Raw genomic sequence first — 26,515 nt, 5'->3', positions numbered from 1 at the left:
ACTTGTAACAGAGTATTTTTATATTGCAGTATTGGTACTTTTACTTAAGTAAAAAAATTGAGTGCTTTTTCCACCACTGCTTAAAAGTCAGAATAAAAATGTTGGCGCGCGACCAAGGACGCGAAAATAAATACTCACAACGCTGAGCTTGTATAGATTGTCTATTTTCAGCATGCAACCAGTGTACAATCAGCCATTACGACGCCATCCAGGCCTGCCAAGATACATATTTGTCGACAAAATCAACTGTACATTTAGTGGACTAAAATCTTAGTACTTAATACTTAATACTAAAACTAGACTAAAATTCAAACTTTTCAGATGACTAAAACATGACAGAAACTAAATGAAATTTATTAAAAAATTTGCTGTCAAAATTAACACTGATTCAAACCGGGAATCTTCCCTTCCCCAGATGTTTGCTCTACTTTATTTTTTTGCAGCATTTTAACTTAAATGTATGCATGCTGAGCAGGATTTGCCCTTGCCCATTACTACTCAATCATTACTTAACAACCAAAATAGCCAATTAACACGCCCCCATCGCTTTGGGTTATGGGATCTAAAGAGCCAACCTCCCGGTTATGGGAACGTGTCGCTTATGAACCCACAGCTGTCCCTTTGGGTTATGGGAACGAGGTCACTTAGAAACACACAACCGTCCCTTTGGGTTATGGGAACAATGTTGCTTGTAAACACAGCTCTTTGTACACTTCTTTTTCACTGGCAAAAAGTGGCAAAATTCGACACACCTTGCACCTTAAAAATACTGGACATTTTAGACACTTGACGGAGAAGTGAAGGAAAATATTGGTTTTGGGACAAAGAACGTTAGAACGTTTATTTGTGGGCTTGGTGCAGTATGGATTTGTATGGCCGTTTTAAACAAGTTACGTTTTAATGTTATAGGCACACACTAAATCAGTGGCGGCCTTTCCTATGTTTCACCTGTTTCAATTGAAACGGGCCCCCAACCTCAGGTCCCCCCCCCCCCAAAAAAGTTTTGTTTTTGTTTTTATTTTTTTTATTTTTTGACTCGCATCCCAGTCCGGGGCCCGCCTCTGGCTGGCCGACGTCCAAGAATTTCATGCAAGAATATCTGATTAAATCAGGGCTCAGCTCAAATTAATTTAGTTCGAAAATGCATCATTATGGATTGTGGAAGCAAACCAACTTCAGTCCACAAATCATTTTTTAATATTTTTTTTTTTTTGCGGGGGGGGGGGGGTGCATATGGGGGCCCCATATGAGCTCTTGAAACGGGCCCCCAGATCATTAACACATTAACCGCCAAGAACGTAGTCCTACGGTCCGTTAAATCCAACTGTTAAGCGCCGAGACCGCAGCCCTACGGGCTGCGGTCTTTTCGCGCATGCGCGGTCCGGGTGCACTTTCGGATTTTTTTTGATCCACTTCCGTTTCCGGTTTGATGACCGGAAACGGAATTATTTGGGATCCGGTTTTGACGATCACGCCCGCTCCCATTCTACAGACGAAACTGAAACTCAATTCTCTTCCTGTAGTTTTTTCTCCTCGCATTTCACTGTTTAACGTAATCCGCTCTAACTACAACATGGATACCCCGTTTGACACGCGATCTTCACTGGGAGATACAGGGAGATCTCGCGGATGTAAACAGACCGGCTCAATCTCAATCTTAAGGATTTTAACAAGATCTATGGCGACATGAAAAAAACAAAAAAACAACAAAAACACCTTGGCACTGGTGAGTACATTATGAGATTAACCTCTGGCGGTCGATGTGTTAAGGCCGCCCCTGCGCCAAATGTATACCCCAGCACAACTTTCCTGCATACAGTATAGTCACGATTTTTACTACATATTTATTTTACGATTTTACCAAGACTGTATCATGGCTGGGTTGGTTATTTGATTTAACAGCTTCCACCCGTAATGCTGCAAAGACAAGCTGCACCCTGCCGTTTCAGTGATGTTTTAATGTGGAGCACCTGCAGTGAGGTTCATCCTGTCTCGCCCTTCTCCTGTTTAATAACTGCAGGAGTTAGAACATTCTGATGAAACTGTTGCACTTTTGCCCAGGGCAGAGTGCTTGATTTGATGTTGGTGCGTGTCAGAATTCTTTCTCATTACTGATGGATCGTGTAAACAGGATGTCTCGTGATCATTTTATTTAGCACATATATAAATATGTTTTGGGGGGGAATTTGGATGTGTTTAATATTGATTTATTTTAATTGGGAACGAAAAAAAATTGGCCTGTGTAATAGGGCTGGTAACTTTCCTCAGAAATTATATTCGAATATTGGTCTTAAAAATTGGCAGATATTTGAATATATTCGAATATTATTATTATTATTATTATTATTAAAAAAAGAATTAAATGATTAATTATTTGTTTATTTGGCAGGGACAATACAAAAAACAATGTATCAAATGTTCGGATCCAATAATACATTGTTTTTTGTATTGTTCTTGTCAAATAAACATGGGGAAAAAATGTAATATTAATTTTCATATTCGAATATACATATTTCCCCCATATTCGAGGAATATTCGAAATTCGAATATTAATTTACCAGCCCTACTGTGTAACCACGGCTGACGTCTCCCTCCCCTCACTCATATGGCCACTCAGACCCCAATTGCCTACCACCTGGTCCTGCACTCGCAAAACAGAGCTGTTGTCATTTCTGATACAGATTGATATGGCTTTCATCTGCCCTAGGACAGACAGCAGTCTGGGGTATCTGGTATATCATATTCCAATCCTTTATTTACCCTGGGTCATGGTGGCAGTGCTAAAATGACCCAAGAGGGTGATAAGCTGTATCAAGCCCCCAGGACTGGTAACTGTTATCAGCCCCTTGGGCTGATATGGGCGGCCATAGCTGACCTAAAGCAGTGGTGTGAAGTAACTAAGTACATTTACTCAAGTACTGTGCTTAAGTACAATTTTGAGGTACTTGTACTTAAGTGGAATATTTCATATTTTCAGTACTTTTACTTCTATACTCCACTACATCTCAGTGGCAAATATTGTTCTTTTACTCCACTACAATTATTTGAAAACTTTAGTTACTTGATTTTGATTATTATTACAAAACATACATTAACCACTTAAGCCCTATATACATTTCGGCCATTTGAAAATAGCCAATCTACAAGCTCACAATGCGTCGCTATTGTGAGTTTGTAGATCTGCTATTTTCGAAAGATTTTTATACCTTTTATACATTTGAAAACTTGTGAAATGGGACATTCTGCATCATGAGTACTTTTACTTTTGGTACTTTAAGTACATTTTGATACCAATACTTTTCACTCAAGTACATTTTTAATTCTGGGCTTTTACTTGTAACAGAGTACTTCTACATTGCAGTAGTGATACTTTTACTTAAGTAAAACATTTGAGTACTTTTTCCACCACTGACCTAAAGTGCCGTCGCGCATTGAATCACCGCGAGCGACTCGCCGCAGAAGAATGTCAGTGTGACGAAAATTGGGCCACCAAACACGGTCGCTGTGGATGGTTTAATAGAATTTACGGCTGAAGAGACACTGGGCTTAAATATGAACCAAAAACACAGAGCAGTAACACAACATATTTGACAATTCAAACAATGGCTTGGTACCAACTATAGGCTGATGCCCACAAGCATCACCTGCCATGTTCCCAGCCAACTCCATCCCTCTCCACATAACTGTCGGTGAATCCCAGCAGGACTATACCGTTTTATTTGCCCGGGCAGTGTCTCATTGGCGGTAATGTGCATTATTTTACACTTTGACTATTCAAAAATAGCAGATCTACAAGCTCGTAGCGCTGCACCGAGTGCCGCGCTACGAGCTTGTAGATCTGCTATTTTTGAAAAATCGTGAAAATGTGTGAAAATCTTTGAATATATATTCTTTTAAAGCCAACATTTTTAACTCAAATCTTTCTGGGGGTCCCTGGATCAAAATATTTTGAGATGGCGGTCCACGGTCAAATACATATCATTTTGAGGGTCCTTGACATGAAAAAGTTTGAGAATCACTGATATAGAAACATATGTTTCTCAGAATACTGTTGGGATTTAGAAGACATTTGTAGAATCGGCCTCAGACCTGAGGCCGATTCTACAAATGTCTTCTAAATCCTTACGGTTTTCTGAAAAACTTATGTTTCTATATCAGTGATTCTCAAACTTTTTCATGTCAAGGAAGGACCCCCAAAATGATATGTATTTGACCACCAACCCCGGTCTCAAAATATGTTGTTCCAGGGACCCCCAGAAGCAAAGATTTTAGTTAAAAATGTTCGCGCTAAAACATATTTAATTTATATTCAAATATTTGCTCATGGCGTGGTACAAAGCTGTTTTTGAATAGTCGAATAGTCTTTTTTAAATAAAATCTAAAATGATACAGATGCTTTCTAGGTTTTAATGGGTTAACCCTACAGTATATACTTAGTTAACTGGTGTCCCTATTGGTACTTGGTCCCCTCCGTCTTCCCCTCTACACCAAATATCTTGCCAAAAATAGCTGCTCTAAAAGCTCACAAAACGTTGTTGCGACGCGTTGCCACCTTGTAGATGCTGTTTTTGTCAACAGCATTATGACATGCCCAGAATAGGGCCATTACGGTTCATGTTGTTAAACAAAAGTGTCGATCAAGTGCTGTTTTCTTGTGTATGTGAATAAATAAGTGCTAATTATATGTGATGTACAAATTACCACCTGGCAGGTGATAAGCCTGTTAAGGGGGTCAAGTTATGTAATACTGTACAGTATATACTATACTGTAGGTCACTTATAAACTGGGTGGTAGTTCCTACTTGAGCCTTGGTTATTCTTAAAAGAAAATCTGTCTGCTGATTGAGGATTTTTGAAGGTGGACATAATTATTATGAATTAGGGCCATGACTGTACATAATAATCCTCCTAAAAACAGGCAGATCAACTATACATCATGCTCTAAATGGGGTCAGACAACACCGCATAGGACAGGACAGTGTTAAGATATATTATTTCGAACACCAGAATGTTTGTGTGTTACTTTTTAAACTGATGCTAAATCCACGTTATAAAGTAATAAAGACAAAGACTGGTATTTATTTTTGCTCTGAAAATGGCATTTAACGAAATAAATTCAACTCGCAACCGCAAGGCTTGGTTTCAGCGTTGCCCACAGAGGCCATTTAACCTTATTCAAAAATGTCTCAATACAATATTAGATAGATGCATTTATTCATGTTGTTTATCTTCCGCAGACAGATGTCTTAACAGATACGGTGGAGGTTTGGGGGAAAACATGAAAGTGATGAAAGATGAATATCACTCTCTCTGTGCTTTTATGGAAGTGAACAAACTTGTTCCCTTTTGTTAATAACATTGACTAAAATAAACCGTGTTCCTCCTTCGCGGACTATTGGGTTGCAGCCAGTGCTGCCAGATTCTGTGAGAGAAACAAGCAACAAGGTCTAGGAAAACCAGCCCAAAAGAACCGACTATGGGCCACATGAGCACTTTAACATATACATCAGCTATTTGAAAATAGCAGATCTACAAGCTCACAACACGTCGCGATGCGACGCGTTGTGAGCTTGTAGATCGGCTATTTTCAAATAAGATATTGCAGGAAAATTATAATAAGCAGATCTGGCAACCCTGGTTGCAGCCTGACCCTAAACACGAGGAAGGCTTTCTAGGATATGGCCAACCAGGTTGTGTGTGTGTGGGGCTTGGGGGGGGGGGGGGGGGGGGCGGAGGGGCGAGGGGCAGGGCTTTCATCCCAGTTGTTCTTCAAGAAAAATGCAACAGCAGTAACAGATCCATCATTATGTACTATACCAGCCCCCTAAGAGACCTGGCAAAGAAAGGGAGCTGTCATAACTAGGCGGCTGTGAGCGCGGGGAGAAATGGTTTCTCGGTGTCACAAAGCAAATTCCTTGTAATTGTCTGATGGCCGAGTCCCTCCATCTTTGTCTTATTTGACCCAGAGCTGCTGCGGCGCCGCGGCCACCCATCTACGTCACTCCCGAACTCATTATAGACTTTTAACCCATTTAGACCGGGCAAAGAATCTGTGTCATTTTTTATTTTTTGTGATTTCTTTGGCTATTCAAAAATAGCAGATATACAAGCTCGTAGTGCGGCACCGAGTGCCGCACTACGAGCTTGTAGATCTGCTATTTTTTTTGAAAAATCGTACAAATGTGTGCAAATCTTTGAATATGTATATTTTTTCAAGCGAGCATCTTTAACTAAAATATTTTCTTCTGGGGGGTGGGGCGGGGGTCCCTAGTACAAAATATTTTCAGATGGCGGTCCGCGGCCAAATACATATAATTTTGGGGGTCCTTCCTTGACGTGAAACAGTTTGAGCACCACTGATATATAGCAACTTATGTTCTTTTCAAAAAACTGTTTGGATTTTAGAAGACATTAGAATCCCCAGAAGCAAAGATTTGTGTTACAAATGTTCACTTTAAAAAATATATAAAATATATATATATATATGATATTTTTTCAAAAATAGCAGATCTACAAGCTTGTGCCGCGCTATGAGCTTGTATATCTGCTATTTTTTTGAATAGCCCAAAGAAATCTTTAAAATGACACGGATGCGTTCCCGGTCTTAAAGGGTTAATATATCTCCCCGTCAAAGACGATTTTCAATATGTTAAATAGAAATCCAGCGGGACCGACTTCTCAAGGACAGTGAGCAGACTGCCCTCTGGCTGCTGGCCAGGCTGCTCTGGCAGAGTGCTTCTAAATTAACCCATTTAGACCGGGAACGCGTCTGTGTGTCCTTTTTAAGATGTCGTTGGGCTATTAAAAAATAGCAGATATGCAAGCTCATAGCGCGGCACCGAGTGCCGCGCTATGAGCTTGTAGATCTGCTATTTTTGAAAGACATTTTGTGCAATCTTGTGCATCTTTGAATATATATATCTTTAAAGCAAACATTTGTAACTCAAATCTTTGCTTCTGGGGATTTCTGGAACAACACATTTTTATATTTTTTATATTTTTTTATATTTTTATATTTTTATATTTTTATATTTTTATATTTTTATATTTTTATATTTTTATATTTTTATATTTTTATATTTTTACATTTTTTATGTAAAAAAAAAAAAAAAGATTTAGAAAACATTTTTAGAATCTGCCTCAGTTCTTAATGGATTAACCGTTTCTCCACATCGGCTCTAGAGAAAGGACTTATGGAGCTTGGAGTTGGTGGCCCCCAAGTGTTTAGGCCAACGTATGCAACGGCGTTACAAAGAACAGGCTTAACAAATCAGGCTAGATTGCTTCCCGGGCGTCCGTACCTTCCACGCGGGGATACGCACGGGGGTATCGGGAGACTCCCCGTACATCTGTGGCCGCGCAGACGACCCTCCAGCTGCGGGTAGTTAGTCCAGAATCTGCACTTAGGTAATTATCTTCACTCCCCTGTTGTTTCAAAGTAGAGAATTGGCTTTTGAAAGCTGCCAGTCGCTGTAGGCTGGCTCCAGAGTGGTTGCGTGCATGTGGACGTATTATAGTTATAATGAAGGGCGAAAATAGAATGGAAGAGAACCCTTTTTTAGATATTTTTGGGGGGGATTTTTATGCCTTTTTTGATAGTATATTAGGTAGACAGGAAATGGGGAGAGAGAGATGAGGAGTAACACGCGGAAAAGGCAGTCGGGATCGGGACTCGAACCCGCGACACACTGTCAGGCAATAGCCTGGAAACCAGACTAAACTGCCAGTGCAAAAAAAAAAAAAAAATGCCCTCAGCAGATATGGTCTGGCCCCACTCGGTTGTGATTGGATTTCGCTGCTGTGGGTTGTGGGTCGCCAATCAGGGGCCAGTATGCAAATGTGGGGGCGGGTTTATCACCATCACCATTTTTTTTAAGTCAGCCACTTGGAAATGCAGGTTCCAAACAGAGATTCCAGACTAATATCTATACGCAGTGATATTAGTCTGGCCATGCCAGTGCTAGTCAGGCAATATTGGAGCGTAGGCAGCAGTCAGGGCACCTTTTTTTTTATGTTAAAAATTAAAAGCCACCAAAAGAGGTGAAAATACTGTAGCAGCAGTCCAAAGAAAATGAAAAAAATATATATATCTGAGCGAAAAGTCTTGCTTTTTTTTACGTGCGTCTATTTCCACCTCTTTTTGTGGTTTTTAATATTTAATATTGACTCTAGCTGAGCACCCACGGCCAAGGATGAGGTCCCATCTGCTCCACATCCAAACTTTGTAATATGTGCCCCTCTGAAATAGACACATATTCACTTTTATATTGGAGGAAAAAAACGGATACAAACTCTGCATTCATTACAGTTCATCCATACAAAAAAAAATTCTAATTTCTGAGGCTCAATTAAATGTGTCCTCCATAGAGTCATGTGTTTTCCTCTTGTTGATAGTAGTAATAATAATAACTAGAAAATGTGCTCCTCGGAGCACAAGTCTCCGCCAGCAGACCTGTGCCATCGTTTTTTTGTCATTTAGGGATTCTTTGTCTCTGTTTAGTGTTCTTTGTCTCTGTTTCTTAGCTTTGGCCTTCTGCGCCTTTGCTTCTTCATCAGGTTTCAGACGATGATTTACTGCTTCTTCAATTTGCGTAATATTTATTACGCATGATATATTATATTACATGAAACTTGACCAATGTTAGGTGTTCTCAGAGGGACACACGCACAGACGGGTGATTTGTACTGGAAGGTACTGTTCCAATCAAGACTGATTGATCCTGTCTTACCTCACTTCAAAAACATACATGGCTTTTTGAAGTGACACACCTATTTATAGGATTTTATTTCGTCATGTGTCCCTCTAGCCAATCAAAAGCATTGGTTGAATATTGCTTGACCAATGTTAGCTTGGCTAGGAGGGAGGTGAACACACAGCGGGACGAATCGAAAATATACTCTCCGCCTCCGGCGGAGACAATAATAATAATAATAATAATGATAATAATAATAATAATACTTTATGTATTATTATTATTACAGATTGTCAGGAATATGTGACCTGTTCAAAGACAGTTGATCAAAAACATCACACGATAATAATATTATTTTTATAGAAACATTGATTCATAATGGATGGGTTTTTAAAAGGTGATTCTATTCCAGGCATTGAAAACAAAAAGCATAAGCAACTAGAAAATGTGCTCCTCGGAGCACAAGTCTCCGCCAGCGGACCCGTGCTATTTTAATCAAATGAAATCACCTACCCTATCTTTAACCATAGTTCTCTAGGAATGTTCTAATTTCATAATATCATCATCATAATGCAAAAGGCGTTGGTTAAAATATTTTCTCTGTGTGATGTCTTTTTCTCTTTCTGTTTTTAAACCACCACGGCCATAAGGGTACTTTGATGGATTTGCCAATTCTTCAAACTTGTCGTCTAGATAGAATGCGCGTGGTTTTTGGTGTTCTGCAGGGGCGACTGAATATGTAGTGTCTTTCAGATTTACTGATGGCGTTCTCATCCTTAGAAGCGGTCAGTTGACACACCTATTTATAGAATTGTATTTCGTCATGCATCCCTCATGCATCCCTCTAGCCAATCAAAGGCATTGGTGTCAACATATTAACACGTATTAAGACTTCGGCCTTGTTGTGGGATCAATTCAACTCTATAGTCCTCTTCTGTGTTACTGTTGTAGATGAGTATGCTTTCTTAGCTTTGGCCTTCTGCACCTTTGCTTGACCAATGTTAGGTGTTCTCAAAGGGACACACACACGCACGGACGGGTGATTTGGACTAGAAGATACTGTTCCAATCAAGACTGATTGATCCTGTCTTACCTCGCTTCAAAAACGTAAACGGCTTTTTGAAGTGACACACCTATTTATAGGATTGTATTTCGTCATGCGTCCCTCTAGCCAATCAGAGACATTGATGTCAACATATTGACACGTATTAAGAGTTCGGCTTTGTTGTGGGATCATTTCAACTCTAGTCCTCTTCTACGTTACAATTGTGGATGAGTATGCTTTCTTAGCTTTGGCCTTCTGCGCCTTTGCTTGACCAATGTTAGGTGTTCTCAGAGGGAAACACACACGCACAGACGGGTGACTTGGACTTACTGAAGGTACTGTTCCAATCAAGTCTGATTGATCCTGTTTTACCTCACTTCAAAAAGTAGGTGCTTTTTGAAGTGACACACCTATTTATAGAATTTTATTTCGTCACGCGTCCCTCTAGCCAATCAGAGGCATTGGTGTCGACAAATTGACACGTGTCACGTGGAGCTTGCCCAATGTTAGCTTGGCTAACAATGTTTGCTCACACAAAGCGAAAACATATTCTCCACCTTCGGCGGAGACAATAATACAAGGAAATATAATGAGCATTAGGTATGCTGAGCTTTTAATTGTATTATGTATCCTTTGTGCTGAAGTAAAATAACAATGCTTGCATTAATACACTATAAGAAACATCAGATTTGTACATTTACAACTACAGTATAAGATACAGTGTGATAGCAATCGAAAGCTTCTTATAGTTAAATGCATCTTGGGACTCAGATCATGTTCACATCAAGCTTAAATCACAGGGGTAAATGTTGTCTGAATGCATTTAAAATAGTTTGTAATTCTATCATGAGAGAGGCCCCCTGCTGGCTCTCACTTTTCAACAATGAGCTCATAAGTATGTGATGTGTCCTATGACATCACACTGTAGTATGTGATGTGTCCTATGACATCACACTGTAGTATGTGATGTGTCCTATGACATCACACTGTAGTATGTGATGTGTCCTATGACATCACACTGTGCTGCCAACACCACGGGGGGTTGAACACGTTCCAAACTGGGATGAAGGTTGACTTCATTTCACATTGTTGTGCAAATAGACTGAAAAGAACTGGCCTGGTTAACATCGCCAGCTGGACAACGGCTCAATTGTAAACTCTCCAAAGTCATCCAAGTTCCCGGGGTCCGCCATCTTCAACAACCTCACTTCAGTTGAAAACATTGTTGCTTAATCACACACGGCCAACAAAGACAGTTTCATCCCGCAGCAACAGACTAACCTCAACCCTCGCAACCTCTCTTAGCCCACTTCTACCGCGCATACCCACAAGTGTCCGCATGCCGAGTCGCGATTGGCTATTGGGCCGCCCGGCTGCACGATATGTCACGGTGAAGAAAAGGGCAGGAGGAATTGCTGTCTACGAGCACCTGTTCTATAAACGTTCCTCTGGGAGACAGCCTTGGTCCATTAAGCTCATCAACCACATAAACAGCTTCTTCCTGAGAGCCATCACGGCACGCAGCCCCCTTTCTGCCCTCCTGAACACCCACACAGCGTCTACATGGGTCCAGCATGTCCTGGAAAACATTGAAACACTGGAATGTTGTCGCATGGTTTTCCAAGTCATGGAAAATAAATGGAAAATGACGAAATAATCCGTAAATCCTGGAAAATACGTTGTCCTGGAAACCAGTGATGGAAGAAGTACTCACATGTTTTACTTAAGTAAAAGTATCAATACTGCAATGTACTCTGTTAGTATAAATCCCGTATTCAAAATGTACTTGAGTAAAAGTACAATACTGTCGGCATCAAAATATACTTATAGTACCAAAAGTAGTAATCATTGTGCAAGTTCAAAATGTATAGAAAATATTTAGAAAATAGCCGATCTACAAGCTCACAATGATTCACATCACGACACATTGTGAGCATGTAGATCTGCTTTTTCCAAGTGGCTGAAATATATATACGGCTGAAGTGGGTATTGTATTTTGTAATCATAATACAAATCTACAAAGTACAGTAACTAGTAACTAAAGTTTTTCATACAATTGTTGTGAAGTAAAAGTATATTATTTCCCTCTGAGATATAGTGGGGTAGATGTAAAAGTATTGACATTTTTAAATACTGAAGAAAGTAAAAAAAATACCTCAAAATTCTACTTAAGTACAGTACTTGAGTACACTTACTTAGATACTTTACACCACCGCTGGAAACTATTCTGTGTGAAATAATAAGTGATGACTGCAGATTACAGATTGTGTGTGTGTGTGTGTGTGTGTGCGTGTGTGTGCGTGTGCGTGCTCGTGTGCGTGCGTGCGTGTGTGAGAGAAATGCTGAGATGACATGAGAATACACATGTGTACTGATATATATGTTTTTCCTCTTTCATAGACAACAGCTTGCCCCTTGTGAGGCTGCAGTGACCGTCCTTGGTTATGGTCAATTCAAAAGCACGGCAAGTAATTACTGGACAGGAGTCCATACAAATGGAACCTACCATATCTTCATAGGTGGTCTGCCATCTAGATATCAGCCTAAACAGGTGAGACTGATGGAATTTCTCTTATCTCAACTGATAATAGTTACTGTAAAGCTGCACTATGTAACTTTCCTCGGATTTGAAATGGGTTTCCTGCCCAAGTGCTAAATGCTTTTTACCATTGAGCTAAAAGAGCCTGCCTGCTTGCTCAGGAGATAAATTGAATCTTGACCATTAGATAAAAATTCGTGTCAGATCCTGTGTCTAGGTGAGACATGACCCTTGACACGATCTAAATGTCTCAATAGAAAAGCAGGGAGAGAACATACAACCACCCCAATTGTATAAGTTATAATGTATTAACATACTCTACCATACAGATTGGACAAAATTACTTTATGCATACAAAAAAGTTACATAGTAACGGTAAAATTAAAAAAAAAAAAAATGTCCATTTCAGAGATATTTCGGTTTTGATGTGTTTCAAGGGTGCGTTTTGAAATTGCGCACCGGAGCGACACTCGCCTATTAGTTTGTATCGGCCAGTGCGCTCACAGTGCTGTATCTCCGAACGCACCCAAAACGTGAATAATTTCCCCCATAGAGAGCCAAACCTTTCCACAACTATACTGGATGCATTGAGATGATTGAAATCAACAAGCGGAAGGGATTCTACAGATCCAGTGCCATTTTCAGCAACAACGTTGGGAACTGCAGGTACAGTAATTTGATTCTCAAAGTTATTGGTGCTATAAGGTTTCCTATTTTAGTAGTCTTTTTTTTTCATTCCAGTACAGTTGGTTCTTACAGTAATATGTTCAGTCATCTGCACCACATGCAGATACTGTACGCCTACGGGCCCTGTGCGCACCAACTCCCTAATGCCCGGAAAAAGTCCTTAACCCATTGAGACCTGAAGCCGATTCTACATGTCTCCTAAATCTCAACAGTATTCTGAAAAACGTATGTTTCTATATCAGTGGTGCTCAATCTTTTTCACGTCAAGGACCCCCAAAATTATATGTATTTGGCCGCAGACCCCCATCAAAATATTTTGTTCCAGGGACCCCCAGAAGCAAAGATTTGAGTTAAAAATGTTCGCTTTAAAAATATATATATTCAAAGATTTGCACACATTTTCAAGATTTTTCAAAAATAGCAGATCTACAAGCTCGTAGCGCGGCACTCGGTGCCGCGCTATGAGCTTGTATATCTGCTATTTTTGAATAGCCAAAGTGTAAAATAATGCTTTTTAGCTCAAATCCAAAAAATGACACAGTTCCAGGTCTTAATGGGTTAATAAAATGTTTCATACTATTTATGGTACAGCGTGCACATTATGCTGAGTTAGATGATTTAGTGATCCAAGGGCCCCCAAAGTAGAAGGCTAATTATCTTCTACATTGCAATCGAACAAAAATCATCATGTCGACTTAACCCTTATCAATGGATTGTACTGTAAAATGGATCTAGTTAACAAATCTGTTCATTCTTCAGTGCACGGCCGGCCACTGATGCAAAACTCTAAAATCATCAGATTTACACATAACATCACATGCACACTACCGGCTACCATGGGAACATTAGCATTAACCACCAGTGGTGGAAAGTAACTAAGTACATTTACTTAAGTACTGTACTTTAGTACAATTTTGAGGTACTGTATTTGTACTTTACTTGAGTATCTCCAATTTCCAATACTTTTACTTAACTCCACTACATCTCAGAGGCAAATATTGTACTTTTACTCTTACTAAGTAGTACTTTTACTCTTTTACTATTTGAAAACTTAAGTTACTATTTACTTTTCAGATATAAATTTGCGATGCGTTGTGAGCTTGTAGATCTGCTATTTTCAAATATTTTAGTACTTTTACTTTTAGTACTTTAAGTACATTTTGATGCCAATACTTTAGTACTTTTACTCAAGTCAATTTGGAATTCTGGACTTTTACTTGTAACAGAGTATTTCTATATTGCAGTATTGGTACTTTTACTTAAGTAATGAATTTGAGTACTTTTTCCACCACTGACCACTTAGACCCTACTTTGTTGGCTGGGGGTACTTGAGTCCTTTTGATCTCTACACAAAATAAAAAAAATGGCCGATCTACAAGCACACAAACACGTCGCACCGTGAGCTTGTAGATCTGCTATTTTTTTAACAAACAAAAAATATAAAATACAAATCAAACAAAACAAAACCTATAATCATATGCCCTAAATAGCGATGCCAGGTTGAAAGTGATTAAGCCAAGACCATCAGTATTCCTTGTGCACATGTGGTCTTTATTTACTTTACTTATTTTGCCTGGCCTACTTGTTGTCAATTAGTTGTACGAGCTCTTGTCTTATTGGATCTTGTTTATTCGATACACTTATTTGTTTTAGCTCTTGCTCATTTTATTTTCCTATTTTGTCTCATCTGTTTATGAAAGTAGGCAGCTGATATATTGCACTTTTACTTTAGCGCTAGGTATACTCTTAGTTGCTTGTTTTAGAAGGGAATGCACTTAATGCTTCTGACGATTAGTAGTTTTGTTCCCTACCTATGTTGAATGTACTTATTGTAAGTCGCTTTGGATAAAAGCGTCTGCTAAATGACTGTAATGTAATGTCTTCGTGTGCACGATTCTGTTGTCTGAAAGTATGGGAACTGTTCAAAAATGTTTGCTGATATCGTTTTTGCATAGCTACTGTTACACCACAGCAGTGGTGGAAAGTAACTAAGTACATTTACTTAAGTACTGTACTTAAGTACAATTTTGAGGTATTTGTACTTTACTTGAGTATTTCCAATTTCCAATACTTTTACTTCTACTCCACTACATCTCAGAGGCAAATATTGTACTTTTACTCCACTACAATTACTTGAAAACTTTAGTTACTAGTTACTTTTCAGATATAAACCATTTCAGATTTCACATACATTAACCACTTTAGCCCTATTTTATACCTAGGCTATTTGAAAATAGCCGATCTACAAGCTCACAACGCGTCGCATCGCGACGCGTTGTGAGCTTGTAGATCTGCTATTTTCAAATATTTAGTACTTTTACTTTTGGTACTTTAAGTACATTTTGATGCCAATACTTTTGTACTTTTACTCAAGTAAATTTTGAATTCTGGACTTTTACTTGTAACAGAGTATTTTTATATTGCAGTATTGGTACTTTTACTTAAGTAAAGAATTTGAGTACTTTTTCCACCACTGCTGTTACACCACAGTGGCCTCTGCCTCTTGGCTAATTGCTCGTCCTCCCCGTTTGGCAGAGCGAACGCGTCCGCAGCAGCTCCCACGTCGTCGGCGCCAGAACCGACTCGGCCCGGCCCGCCACATCTCTGTCGCGATGGACTCTGCCGCAACGGAGGGACATGTCGACGTCTAGAGCTGCCTGGAGGAGGAGGAGCCCGGCCTTTCTGTGACTGTCCCCTCCACTTCACCGGGACCTTCTGTGAGAAAGGTAGGTTTTGAAAAGTTTGGGGGAATGTTTTTTTTTCTTTTTTCTTTTTTTTTTTGGAGCTGACAGTCCCCTCTTTATTTTGTCCTCGCTAAGGCCTTTTAGGAATAAATTATGTTTTTTTTTTCTTCTTCTTTTAAAGCTACTGTACTGCAGTGGTGGAAAGTAACTAAGTACATTTACTCAAGTACTGTACTTAAGTACAATTTTGAGGTATTTGTACTTTACTTGAGTATTTCCAATTTCCAATACTTTTACTTCTACTCCACTACATCTCAGAGGCAAATATTGTACTTTTTACTCCACTACAATTATTTGAAAACTTTAGTTACTAGTTACTTTTCAGATATAAACTATGATATAATGAAACATACATTAACCACTTTAGCCATATTTTATACCTAGGCTATTTGAAAATAGCAGATCTACAAGCTCACAACGCGTCGCATCGCGACGCGTTGTGAGCTTGTAGATCGGCTATTTTCAAATATTTAGTACTTTTACTTTTGGTACTTTAAGTACATTTTGATGCCAATACTTTTGTACTTTTACTCAAGTAAATTTTTTATTTCTGACTTTTACTTGTAACAGAGTATTTTTATATTGCAGTATTGGTACTTTTACTTAAGTAAAGAATTTGAGTACTTTTTCCACCACTGCTGTACTGTGACCTCCATAGTGGTATCATCAAGAGCCAGCCAACAAATTACGGTTCTTAATATTATGCTGAGCTGCTCTGGGGTAATGGCTTTCACTATGAGAGAAAAAAAGAGCGAGACTGCATTAGGAATTTTGAGTGATGTAAATTATTCAGGATATGATTAATGAAATGAGAGATCCATATAAGAAGGCTGTGAGCCATCGCTGTTGTATCGCTGTTCACCCACACCACTCCTTTGCCAATGAGAACATGACCTTGCCACGTAGTCGTTCAGCATTAAGCTAGTAGTAGTCACCCCAGTCCCCATGGGGCCGACCGCTGGCATAAACACGATGGGTATTTTTAACCCAACTCTCTCAGTGCCACACAACGAGATATCCCGAGTTTTTTCTGAATGCCCTCAGTGCCAAAACGAGAGATCCCGAGTAAAAAAAAAATATATATATTTTTTTTTTTTTTATTTAAAACATTTTTTGGGGGGGGGAAATGTTCAGAACCCAAGATATCATTGTCTGAAGATTTGCAGCTCCATCCACTCTTTGTTTAACTCATAACTGAAAAAGTCTGTATCTCGCTTCCTAAGCACTTTTTTTTTTACTTGCTATTGCTATTGTATGAACATATTTTTTTATTTCATTGGCACTGAGAGAGTTAAGACCTGGAACGCATCTGTGTCACTTTTTGATTTGAGCTAAAAAGCATTATTTTACACTTTGGCTATTCAAAAATAGCAGATATACAAGCTCATAGCGCGGCACTGAGTGCCGCGCTATGAGCTTTTTTCAAAAATCGTGACAATGTGTGCAAATCTTTGAATATATACAAGTAAGACGCGCGAACGCTGGAAGCGAACGCAGCTCGAAAATAACAATAAGAAGAATCGAAAGGAATTAGAAATTGTAGAGAAGTTGGTGGTACAGTGAAATTAGTGAGAACAGGGCCGCCAGAAGAGTTTGTGAAATGTGTTTGGTTTAAGCATGTTGCAGGCTATTTTGTGTATTTTAATCAGAGCATCGTCTACATTCCTGGTGGTGCACTCTGGCGCACTCTGGCGGCTGCTTACAGGCAGTGCACGCAAGTGAGTCACATGGGGGCGCGAGCCAATGAGAGCATGAACACAGAGACACACACGGACAGAGACACACACAACCCGAGCACAGTTGCACAGTAAGCTCCACTTGGGCGGAGGCGCGGCTTTGCCGCGCCTCCTTCCGCGCCTCCTTCCGCGCCTCCTTCCGCGTTCGCAATTATTTTAAAGCGATTTTTTTTTACTCAAATCTTTGCTTCTGGGGGGTCCCTGGAACAAAATATTTTGAGATGGGGGTCTGCGGCCAAATTCGTGTCGTTTTGGGGGTCCTTGAGCAAAAGTTTTGAGCACCACTGACATAGGGGGGCCTGAGGGGGCCTGGCACCCTCAGTTTCAAATTGTGCCCCCTCAGTTTATTTAGCAAAAAAGAAGAAAAAAATATAATACTTTTTTTGATAAAAAATCGGTAAAATCAGGCAAAAATAAGAATTAAATAACATGAGCCTAACCTAACCCTAACCCTAAAACCGAAATAAAGTAACAAAAAACGCCACTCGTATAAAAATAGAATTGGGTCAAAAACGGTCCGGACCGTTTTCGGCACTTCTCTTTTGGATCCTCAAAAAACGGTCCGGACCGTTTATGGCACTCGATGTGTTAAAACATATATAAACATGCAGTTGAACGCAATATAACTGACACACCAACTGCATAATTGAAGCAACTAACTTCATGGAATGCAGTGAGCAGACGGAGACTGCAAGATGAACAGCGTTCAAATAAAGTTAGTCATCTCTCACCTGTCTTTATGAAGATGTTTTCCATTGCCTTGTGGTTTCCTGGTTGTCAATTAAAGTTTCAGAGCAAAGTTTGACGTCAAGCCCTTCAACATGAAAGTGAAACTTAACTGGGAGTGGGATTTATAGATAACAAAGCCGCCTATCCCCTGCCTTGGAAGTTAATATAGATTTCATGGCGGCTTTTTCTGTCAAGCTAAATTGGCAGAGTATGTGGCTCATAATTATCCCATCAGAAACCTAAAGCCTGGCACATCCACTTCATTTGAAGGCCTGCGTCCGTCACTCGTGGCGCACATGGGCATTAACTCGCTTTTTTTACCCACCCCATCCTTTGTAACAGTAGTTTATACAGTCGTCTACCTGTTGTTTGTACAATAGTTCACTTCTGTAGTGCTCACTTTATTTATTTGGAATATTTTGCACTTTTATTTTGATGTTTTGTTGTTGTCATATACAACATATAACATATTTTGGTTTGTTGCCTTAATAGCTTATTGTAAATATGTTGACTTTATCAGTTATTATTTTGAATACTTTTCAATATACTTTAATATTGGTTTCAAATAAAGGAGAGATTCGCTGATCTCTTACACGCACACGCACGCACGCACACGCACGCACGCACGCACGCGCACACACACACACACACACACACACACACACACGCACACACGGACACACGCAGTGCAATTTCCACTACTCTGCTCCAAACCAAGCCAGTCAAACTCAATACAAGTTCCTGTCGTAGAAATGTGGTGTGTGTGTGTGTGTGTGTGTGTGTGTGCGTGTTTGTGTGCGTGCACAAGTGTGTTTATTCGTTATGAGCAGCAATGTGATTTGGTGGATGCAGGGGACTGTTTTTGGGGCCACAAGCAAAAACTGTTTAGGGCCACCGAAATGTTTGGGCCGGCGCTGCCCATCCCCACCCAAAAACGTATTGTCGCTGTTCGGCGGAAACCTTTTCCAAAACTGTTGCTTTTCAGGAAATGGAAAACAGAACCAGTGTTCCAATAGATCCAATGTATAGTTATTATTTAGGCATAAGCTCATGTAAAAACTTTGGTCATTGGTTAAATATTTATAAAACCCACAGACAGACTTAACCACTTTCAACCTGGAGTCCTTATTTGGGCATGTTATCGTAGGCGAAAATGTTCAGAAATGTTTGAAAATAAAAACAACAGGTGAATCTCACAACATGTCACTTTGCAATGCCTTGTGAACTTGTAGATCGGCGTACTTTGTTATACTTTTGTGTGACTCTTGTCATGCGACAAAGTACAAAATAGGCCATTCGATCATTTATGAAAAAAAAATGTATGGTGATGCAAGGTTTCTGCCGTCAGCGACAATATATGTACATTTGGAATCGGAAGAAAAGACAGTAAAATATGAATTCTTTGTTGTAACTCTAAAGATATCTCATGCTGTTCGTTAACAGCGGTGCCTCTATGCAGCACTGCCATCCGTGTGCGGCACACTGCCCTGTCCTGCATTGTGGTAACACAAGGACCTTCAGGCGCTTTGGTTTTGTCCAGTCAGCGCTAATTATCAGCCATGTTAGGCTGTACAGCTATGGTATTATTTTTTATGTAAAGTTGTATAATAATCCTTTAACCCATTAAGACCTGGAACTGTGTCATTTTTTGATTTGAGCTAAAAAGCATTATTTTACACTTTGGGCTATTCAAAAATAGCAGATCTACAAGCTCATTTTTGAAAAATCGTGAAAATGTGTGCAAATCTTTGGAATATATATATTTTTAAAGCGAACATTTTTAACTCAAATCGTTGCTTCTGGGGGTCCCTGATACAAAATATTTTGATGGGGGTCCGTGGCCAAAAACATATAATTCTGGGGGTCCTTGACATGAAAAAGATTGAGCACCACTGATATAGAAACATACGTTTTTCAGAAAACTGTTGAGATTTAGGAGACATGTCAGGTCCTAAAGGGTTAATTACGCTAATAGCCAGTTCACTGCACTTTCCCCCACCTTCAGCGACCGAGCACATATTGTCAGTAATCCGTTCCAAAAGCCTCGAAGGGGAATTGTCCTATATATATAGCCTTATTGACTAGGGGCAGTGGTTCTCAACCTTCTCAGGCCGTGACCCCCCCAAAATGATCATGTTTGAGCTGGGGACCCCCACCCTGACAGGCACTTGGAATGTAGGAGTTGAGGCATTCAATTTGGCTTGACTCGGTTCCACAGATAAATGTTGTGAAAATAGCAGATCTACAAGCTCACAACGCGTTGTGAGGCGTTGTGAGCTTGTGGATCACAACAGTGTTGTGAGCTTGTAGATCACGTTGTGAGGCGTTGTGAGCTTGTAACTATTCTTTAAAAAAATTGAAACTTTTAACAGTAGATGTATGGGTAACCGGAGTCCCACAGGGCTGGTTAAAAGGTATAATCTTTACTTGAGGGATAAAAGGACGAAAAGCATATTATTTTAGACAGAGACTGGCAATGTAAATAATAATATCTAACACAACAACGCATAGCAACAACAATACAGTGAAACGTGCCCTTTATGTTCTGCCTCGTCAAGGTGACAAAAAGACTGCAGTACAGGCCCCGGGGCCTCTCCAAGACTCTGTGCACCCCGTCCGCCTCGCCTCACCTTGCCTACAGTGTACTATAGGCCAACCCGCAGCCTAATATTCCATTATGATGATTAATTTGTTGATTTCAAAAGAGGTGACATTGCATAAAAAACCTATACACACTTCAACCTGCACTTCAACTGCACCCGGGCCTGATTGACATTTCAAAGGCATAATTTCCTCACACATTAAATATTTAGTCCGAGAGCACAGTCGTGGGAGTAGGTTTCAAGTCATCTGGGTAAAGAATCCATACTGTGTGTGTCACACATGTAAACCCAGTCAATAAAAGTTCAAGGTTTTTTTTATTACAAACAATACAGCTGGTAGTGGCATTATAGCCAGTGAAAATATTGTACTTCGGGCTTCCTCAACACTGTGGATGACAATAAAATAAGAATAAAATAAACTAGGAAGGGTAAAATAGTAGTGATAAAAAAGGAATAATAAAAACTAAATAGCCATAAAAGTAGGAAATATCAACATTCCCTGAACAGTCTGTAATATAAATATATATACCATATATCCAACTATCAACAATCCTGTACTATGATATATGTTATACTGTACATAGCTGTGTATATAAATAGCACAGTGTCTGCAGTGGTGGCAGGAAAGTGAACGGGTGGCGAGAAAAGTGAACATGAAAAATTGCAGTAAATATCAGAAATGGCCATAACAAAATGTGACCAGAATCTGCACACTCCGTAAGCATAAACCAGTGGCTTTCAAACTTTTTGTGTCCAAAGTACACCAACAGGGCAGTTCATACTGTGTTCATGATGAACATAGCCGTAGCCGATCTACAAGCTCACTATATAAGGAGTTCCCCATGCATCTACACCCAAATATGGAGTGTGTTGTCTAACCTCAATGTGTCGTCATGGCATCAGGCGCAAACAAATCAGTCAGCTCCATATATGGGCACAAAAGGGGGCATGCTCACATGGGACAAGGATTGACAGATACAGAGATCTCCATATACTGTATGGGCATATCGATTAGATTGGCGGTGCAACGTAGGTACTGTAAGACGGCCGCGTAGCGGCCCAAACTCTAGAGGTTCGGTCCACTTAGCCAATATATATCGTTAACTTACAGAGAATACGATCTGACATGGAATCACCTGAATACGGCATTACATCGTTGTGATGCCTTCGCATGACGTCACATATTTATATATTTATATACATATTTATATATTACTTTAATATAAAGTAAATACAAGAACGGTCCACATTTGAATTGAAAGTAGGACCAGTGGAATATACGTACAGTAGAATTATCTCTAAAGGGTCCAACAACATTAACTAGAATTAGCCAAGTCAACTAATCAACGTATCATCTGCCGTGTTTAAAGTTGCAATCCATAACTTTGTTTTTTTTTGTAACCAATCTGTGTGCATGTCATTAAAGGCGTTGTAAACTCGTAGATTGGCTATTTTTGCTGCACGGCGCAATTATGCAACAAAGGGCTGGGGTGGTACCATCGTCGGTCACAGAGATCATACCGTATTATCCTTCATACTCATTGTGTAGGTTGTGTTTATAGCGTACACAGAGATATTTCCTATTCTAGGGCATAAACAAGTACACACCATTACTCACGGCATGGTCTGACATGTCCATAATTAACAGAGAACAGAGGTGACTTGTTCTGTCATCATTCTTGTCCTGCTGTGGCTATCACCGAATTCAACATGGACACCGATGTGGCCCCGTAACACGGACCATGAACCTACAGCATAACCTACTGTACACCAGTGGTTTTTAAATTGCGGGTCACGACCCCATAATTGGGCCACAGTTAGGGGCCCAGGTGGGTCACGGGATGGCCACAATAAACTATTTTGTTTTTATAATGTAGAGGGGGGGGGGGATGCATGCAGACTTACTTACTTGCCTTATAGTTGTTACCATTTTCCTTTAAATACAATTATGTTTTGTTAAGACAGATATTCATGCACTTTATTATGAATGTCATTATAAAATGTAAATGATATCAAACTAATTACTTATATGTGAAATATGCATGATCTTGACATGTTTGTTTCTTTAGATTTTTCGAAAAAGATTCAACTGTATTGTCGAACAGTATGCAAAGAGAAATGCTTTTTTTAATATGGTGCTGCGTAAGAATGAGAATGTACTGATTATTTAAATGCCAGTTGGAAAGGACAGGGAGGTCGGGGGGGGGGGGGGGGGGGTAATTGTGTGCTAGTTTAACCACTTTCAACCTTGCATCCCATTAACCCATTAAGACCTGAGGCGATTCTTTAAAAAAATCTAAATCCTAACAGTTTTTTGAAAAATAATCCAAAAAAAAAAATCAAGATTTTTCAAAAATAGCAGATCTACAAGCTCGTAGCGCGGCACTCGGTGCCGCGCTATGAGCTTGTATATCTGCTATTTTTGAATAGCCAAAGACATCCAAAGTTACACAGATGCGTTCCAGGTATCAATGGGTTAATGTCAAAACTTTCCTAAAAATGTTCAAACATTTTCCAAAGATGTGGAAGTGAATGAAAACAGGCAATCTGCAAGCTTCAGCTTAATTTGAAGTTATGATTAAAACATATTTTTGTTAATTTATATTCAAGCCATTGTTTAAGCCATTTCACAATAGGGGGAGGGGGGGGTCGCAGCCAGAGCCTATGGCTATACTTGGGGGTCCTTGGCATGGAAAACTTTAGGAACCCCTGGTGTAGTGCGCGTACATTCAGAGACAGTCAGTGCATGCAAACACGCGCTGGAGTTCTCCTGCAGGCTTACAGAGTGACTGTTGCAGAGCACGTCATTGGGATGGCTGCTAGTATGAGATTGCACTCTGTTAATAGTGAGAGACTGAATTGCTTCTGAAGAGCACCGATTCCTCTAACTCAGCAGAAAGCGCTGCAGAATGCCAGCAGTGGTATTTAAAGGCAATTTTATGAGTGATGAACCAGAGGGGCGGAGCGGTAACTCATTTTGTGGTCACAGAGAAGAGGTGGGGGGGGGGTTTTGTTCTCACAATTATTTATGTAAAAAACACAGAATGTGCGGCAGCATGTCGGAATACACCTTTGCTTTGGGGTGAAGATTGATCGCTAGGCACGCCATTTTGTTTGTGCATAAAATACTAATTATAATGCCAGAAATCTGGGTTGAATTCTAATCGGAAAGGCTTCACCCCCGAAGGTTTTCGGGCACCGTCTCAAACAAAATGCAGCCAGGTGTTGGTAAATGAGCACCGGTGTGTGTGTTTTGAATCTAGTTGAGGTTTATTCACTCCAGTAGTGTAAAGTAACTAAGTACATGTACTCAAGTACTGTACTTAAGTACAATTTTTAGGTATTTTTTAATTTACAGGAGTATCTCCAATTGTCAGTACTTTTACTTCTACTCCACTACATCGCAGAGGCAAATATTGTACTTTAAATCCACTACAATTATTTGAAAACTTTAGTTACTAAGTTACTTTGCAGATACAAATTATGACATTATGAAACATACATTAACCACTTTAGCCAGATCTACAAGCTCACAACGTGTCGCATCGTGACGCGTTGTGAGCTTGTAGATCTGCTATTTTCAAACATTTTAGTAAGTTTTACTTTTGGTACTTTAAGTGCATTTTGATACCAATACTTTTGTACTTTTACTAAAGTAAATGTTGAATTCCGGACTTTTACTTGTAAAGGCGGTTACACACCGGCGAATATGCGAATATACGCAAAATTCGGACTCGTTCCGAATAATTAAAAGACGCTTTTTCGCTCCATGTAAGCTTGCATTGCCTTTATAAGGTTTTTTTTTAAAATACGTATTATTTGCATGAAAAAAATCGCCCCGTTGTGTAAGGACCTTAACAGAGTACTACTACATTGCAGTATTGATACTTTTACTTAAGTAAAATATTTTAAGTGCTTTTTCCATCAATGATTCACTCTGAGTTTATTGTTGTTAATAAGAGAAGGAGGAGGGATTTCCTTGTGGCTTGTGGGTGATGATCGTGTGATATCATGTCGCCCTCCTGGGAAAAACGAATGAGACCGCAGCGTCTGAAAATAGAGCCCCCGTTGCTCTGTGGCGATGCCCTGTGACACTTGGTGAGACAAATAACAGCTGAACAAGATTACTTAATCATTGCAATTAGAGCACATGGTACATGTGTCAAATGGGGCGGGAGGTTCATAAACCCAGTTTAACCTGTTAGGACCGGGAACGCATCTGTGTCATTTTTACATTTCTTTGGCTGTTCAAAAATAGCAGATATACTGTACAAGCTCATGAGCTTGTATATCTGCTATTTTTGTGAAACATTTGTGAAAATCTTTTTTTTTTTTTATAGCGAACGTTTGTAACTCAAATCATTTTTCTTTCTGGGGGTTCTACAAATGTCTTCTAAATCCTGATAGTTTTTTTTTTAAAATGCTATAATCAGTGGTTCTTTTTTTTTCACGGCAAGGACCACCAAAATTCAGTATTTTGCCGCGGACCCCCATCTCAAAATATTTTTTTTAGATGGCAAAGAAGCTAAGATTTTAGTTAAAATGTTCGCTTTAAAAAAAAAAAAAAAAAATATATATATATATATATATATATATATATATATATATATATATATATATATATATATATATATATATATATATATATATATATATTCAATGATTTGCACAAATGTTCACGATTTAAAAAAAATAGCAGATCTACAAGCTCTAAAATGACACAGATGCGTTCCCGGTCTTAATGGGTTAAACCAGTACAGAGCCTTGGTAACTGCATTTTTTTTAAAGCCCCAGCAGGAAACAAACCCATGACCTATAGAGGCTCAGCAGCATACTGAGGTTAATGTCATAAGTGCCCTGAACAATACGCCACATACATTTATAATGACCTCACTTGAAGCAAAATGGTGTGATTTATTGTTTTGGCAGAATAACCTGAATATCAGCACCTGATTCAATTTGATCCCAGTTATAGATAATGATATTGTCTGAAATAGCGATGGTTGGGGAAGTATTATATAGACATAATTTCAGGGATGTCTCCTGTGGTAAAATGTGCCATTAAATGCACCAATCAGAAAGGCATGAATTTTGCCTGTCATTTTAAAAGGATTTTCTTTTCTGACTCTGGGGGTTTGTGCGATGTTTGATCATGTGAGGGTGTCCACGAGATTTTCCCGTATTCCAGGAGACTCCCGGAACGTCTGGGAGAGGTGGCATGTCAAGCTTAAGCAAGTGCACATGTAAGATAATAAAGCATAATTTTCACCATTATTAGTAATTGTAATTATTTAGCTTGTTTCTTTTTTCTTTTTTCAAATTTTAAGTCTAGTTTTAATGCAAATTGTTTTGTATACATCTATGTACAATATAATGTCTTCATTTACGTATGCAGTTTGTTTCACAAATTTATTCCGTGAACAAATATCCTTCTTTAACAGTAACGGCAATTAGGGCCGTTAAGTACAGCTTATCACCGGCCTTTGTAATTACACATCGAAACCACCTGGGTTCAGCTGCAGGATAAATAATTACTGGAACTGCAGAAAAGAGAAATACTGTATATTATACACAATTAAAGACGAGGTCTGAATATTTAATCCACTAATTCACACAACGTTTTGTTTACAATGACCATGATGCCTGACGAAGGTCTATGTGACCAAAACATTGTGGGAGTGAATTAAATAATGTGTGTGCTGATATCTCTTTTTGTAGTTGCAGAGGGCAGCAATGCAA

The 26,515-nt window shown here is 39.3% G+C and overlaps 1 protein-coding gene across 1 annotated transcript in view; it reads left to right on the top strand.

Annotated features, from left to right (window-relative positions):
- Positions 1-26,515, top strand: part of eys (eyes shut homolog) — a gene marked incomplete at both ends in the record, with an annotated part of 383,646 nt that overhangs the window by 235,017 nt on the left and 122,114 nt on the right. Inside the window, 3 exons of the mRNA XM_080449567.1 lie at positions 12,139-12,289; positions 12,831-12,943; positions 15,500-15,690. Of these exons, the coding sequence (XP_080305693.1) occupies positions 12,139-12,289; positions 12,831-12,943; positions 15,500-15,690 (455 nt within the window). The remainder of the gene's footprint in view (positions 1-12,138; positions 12,290-12,830; positions 12,944-15,499; positions 15,691-26,515) is intronic.

Source organism: Gymnoscopelus braueri, assembly GCF_963280865.1.
Source record: "Gymnoscopelus braueri genome assembly, chromosome: 14".
NCBI classification, from domain to species: Eukaryota; Metazoa; Chordata; class Actinopteri; order Myctophiformes; family Myctophidae; genus Gymnoscopelus; species Gymnoscopelus braueri.
This window is presented reverse-complemented; position numbering and strand designations above follow the sequence as displayed.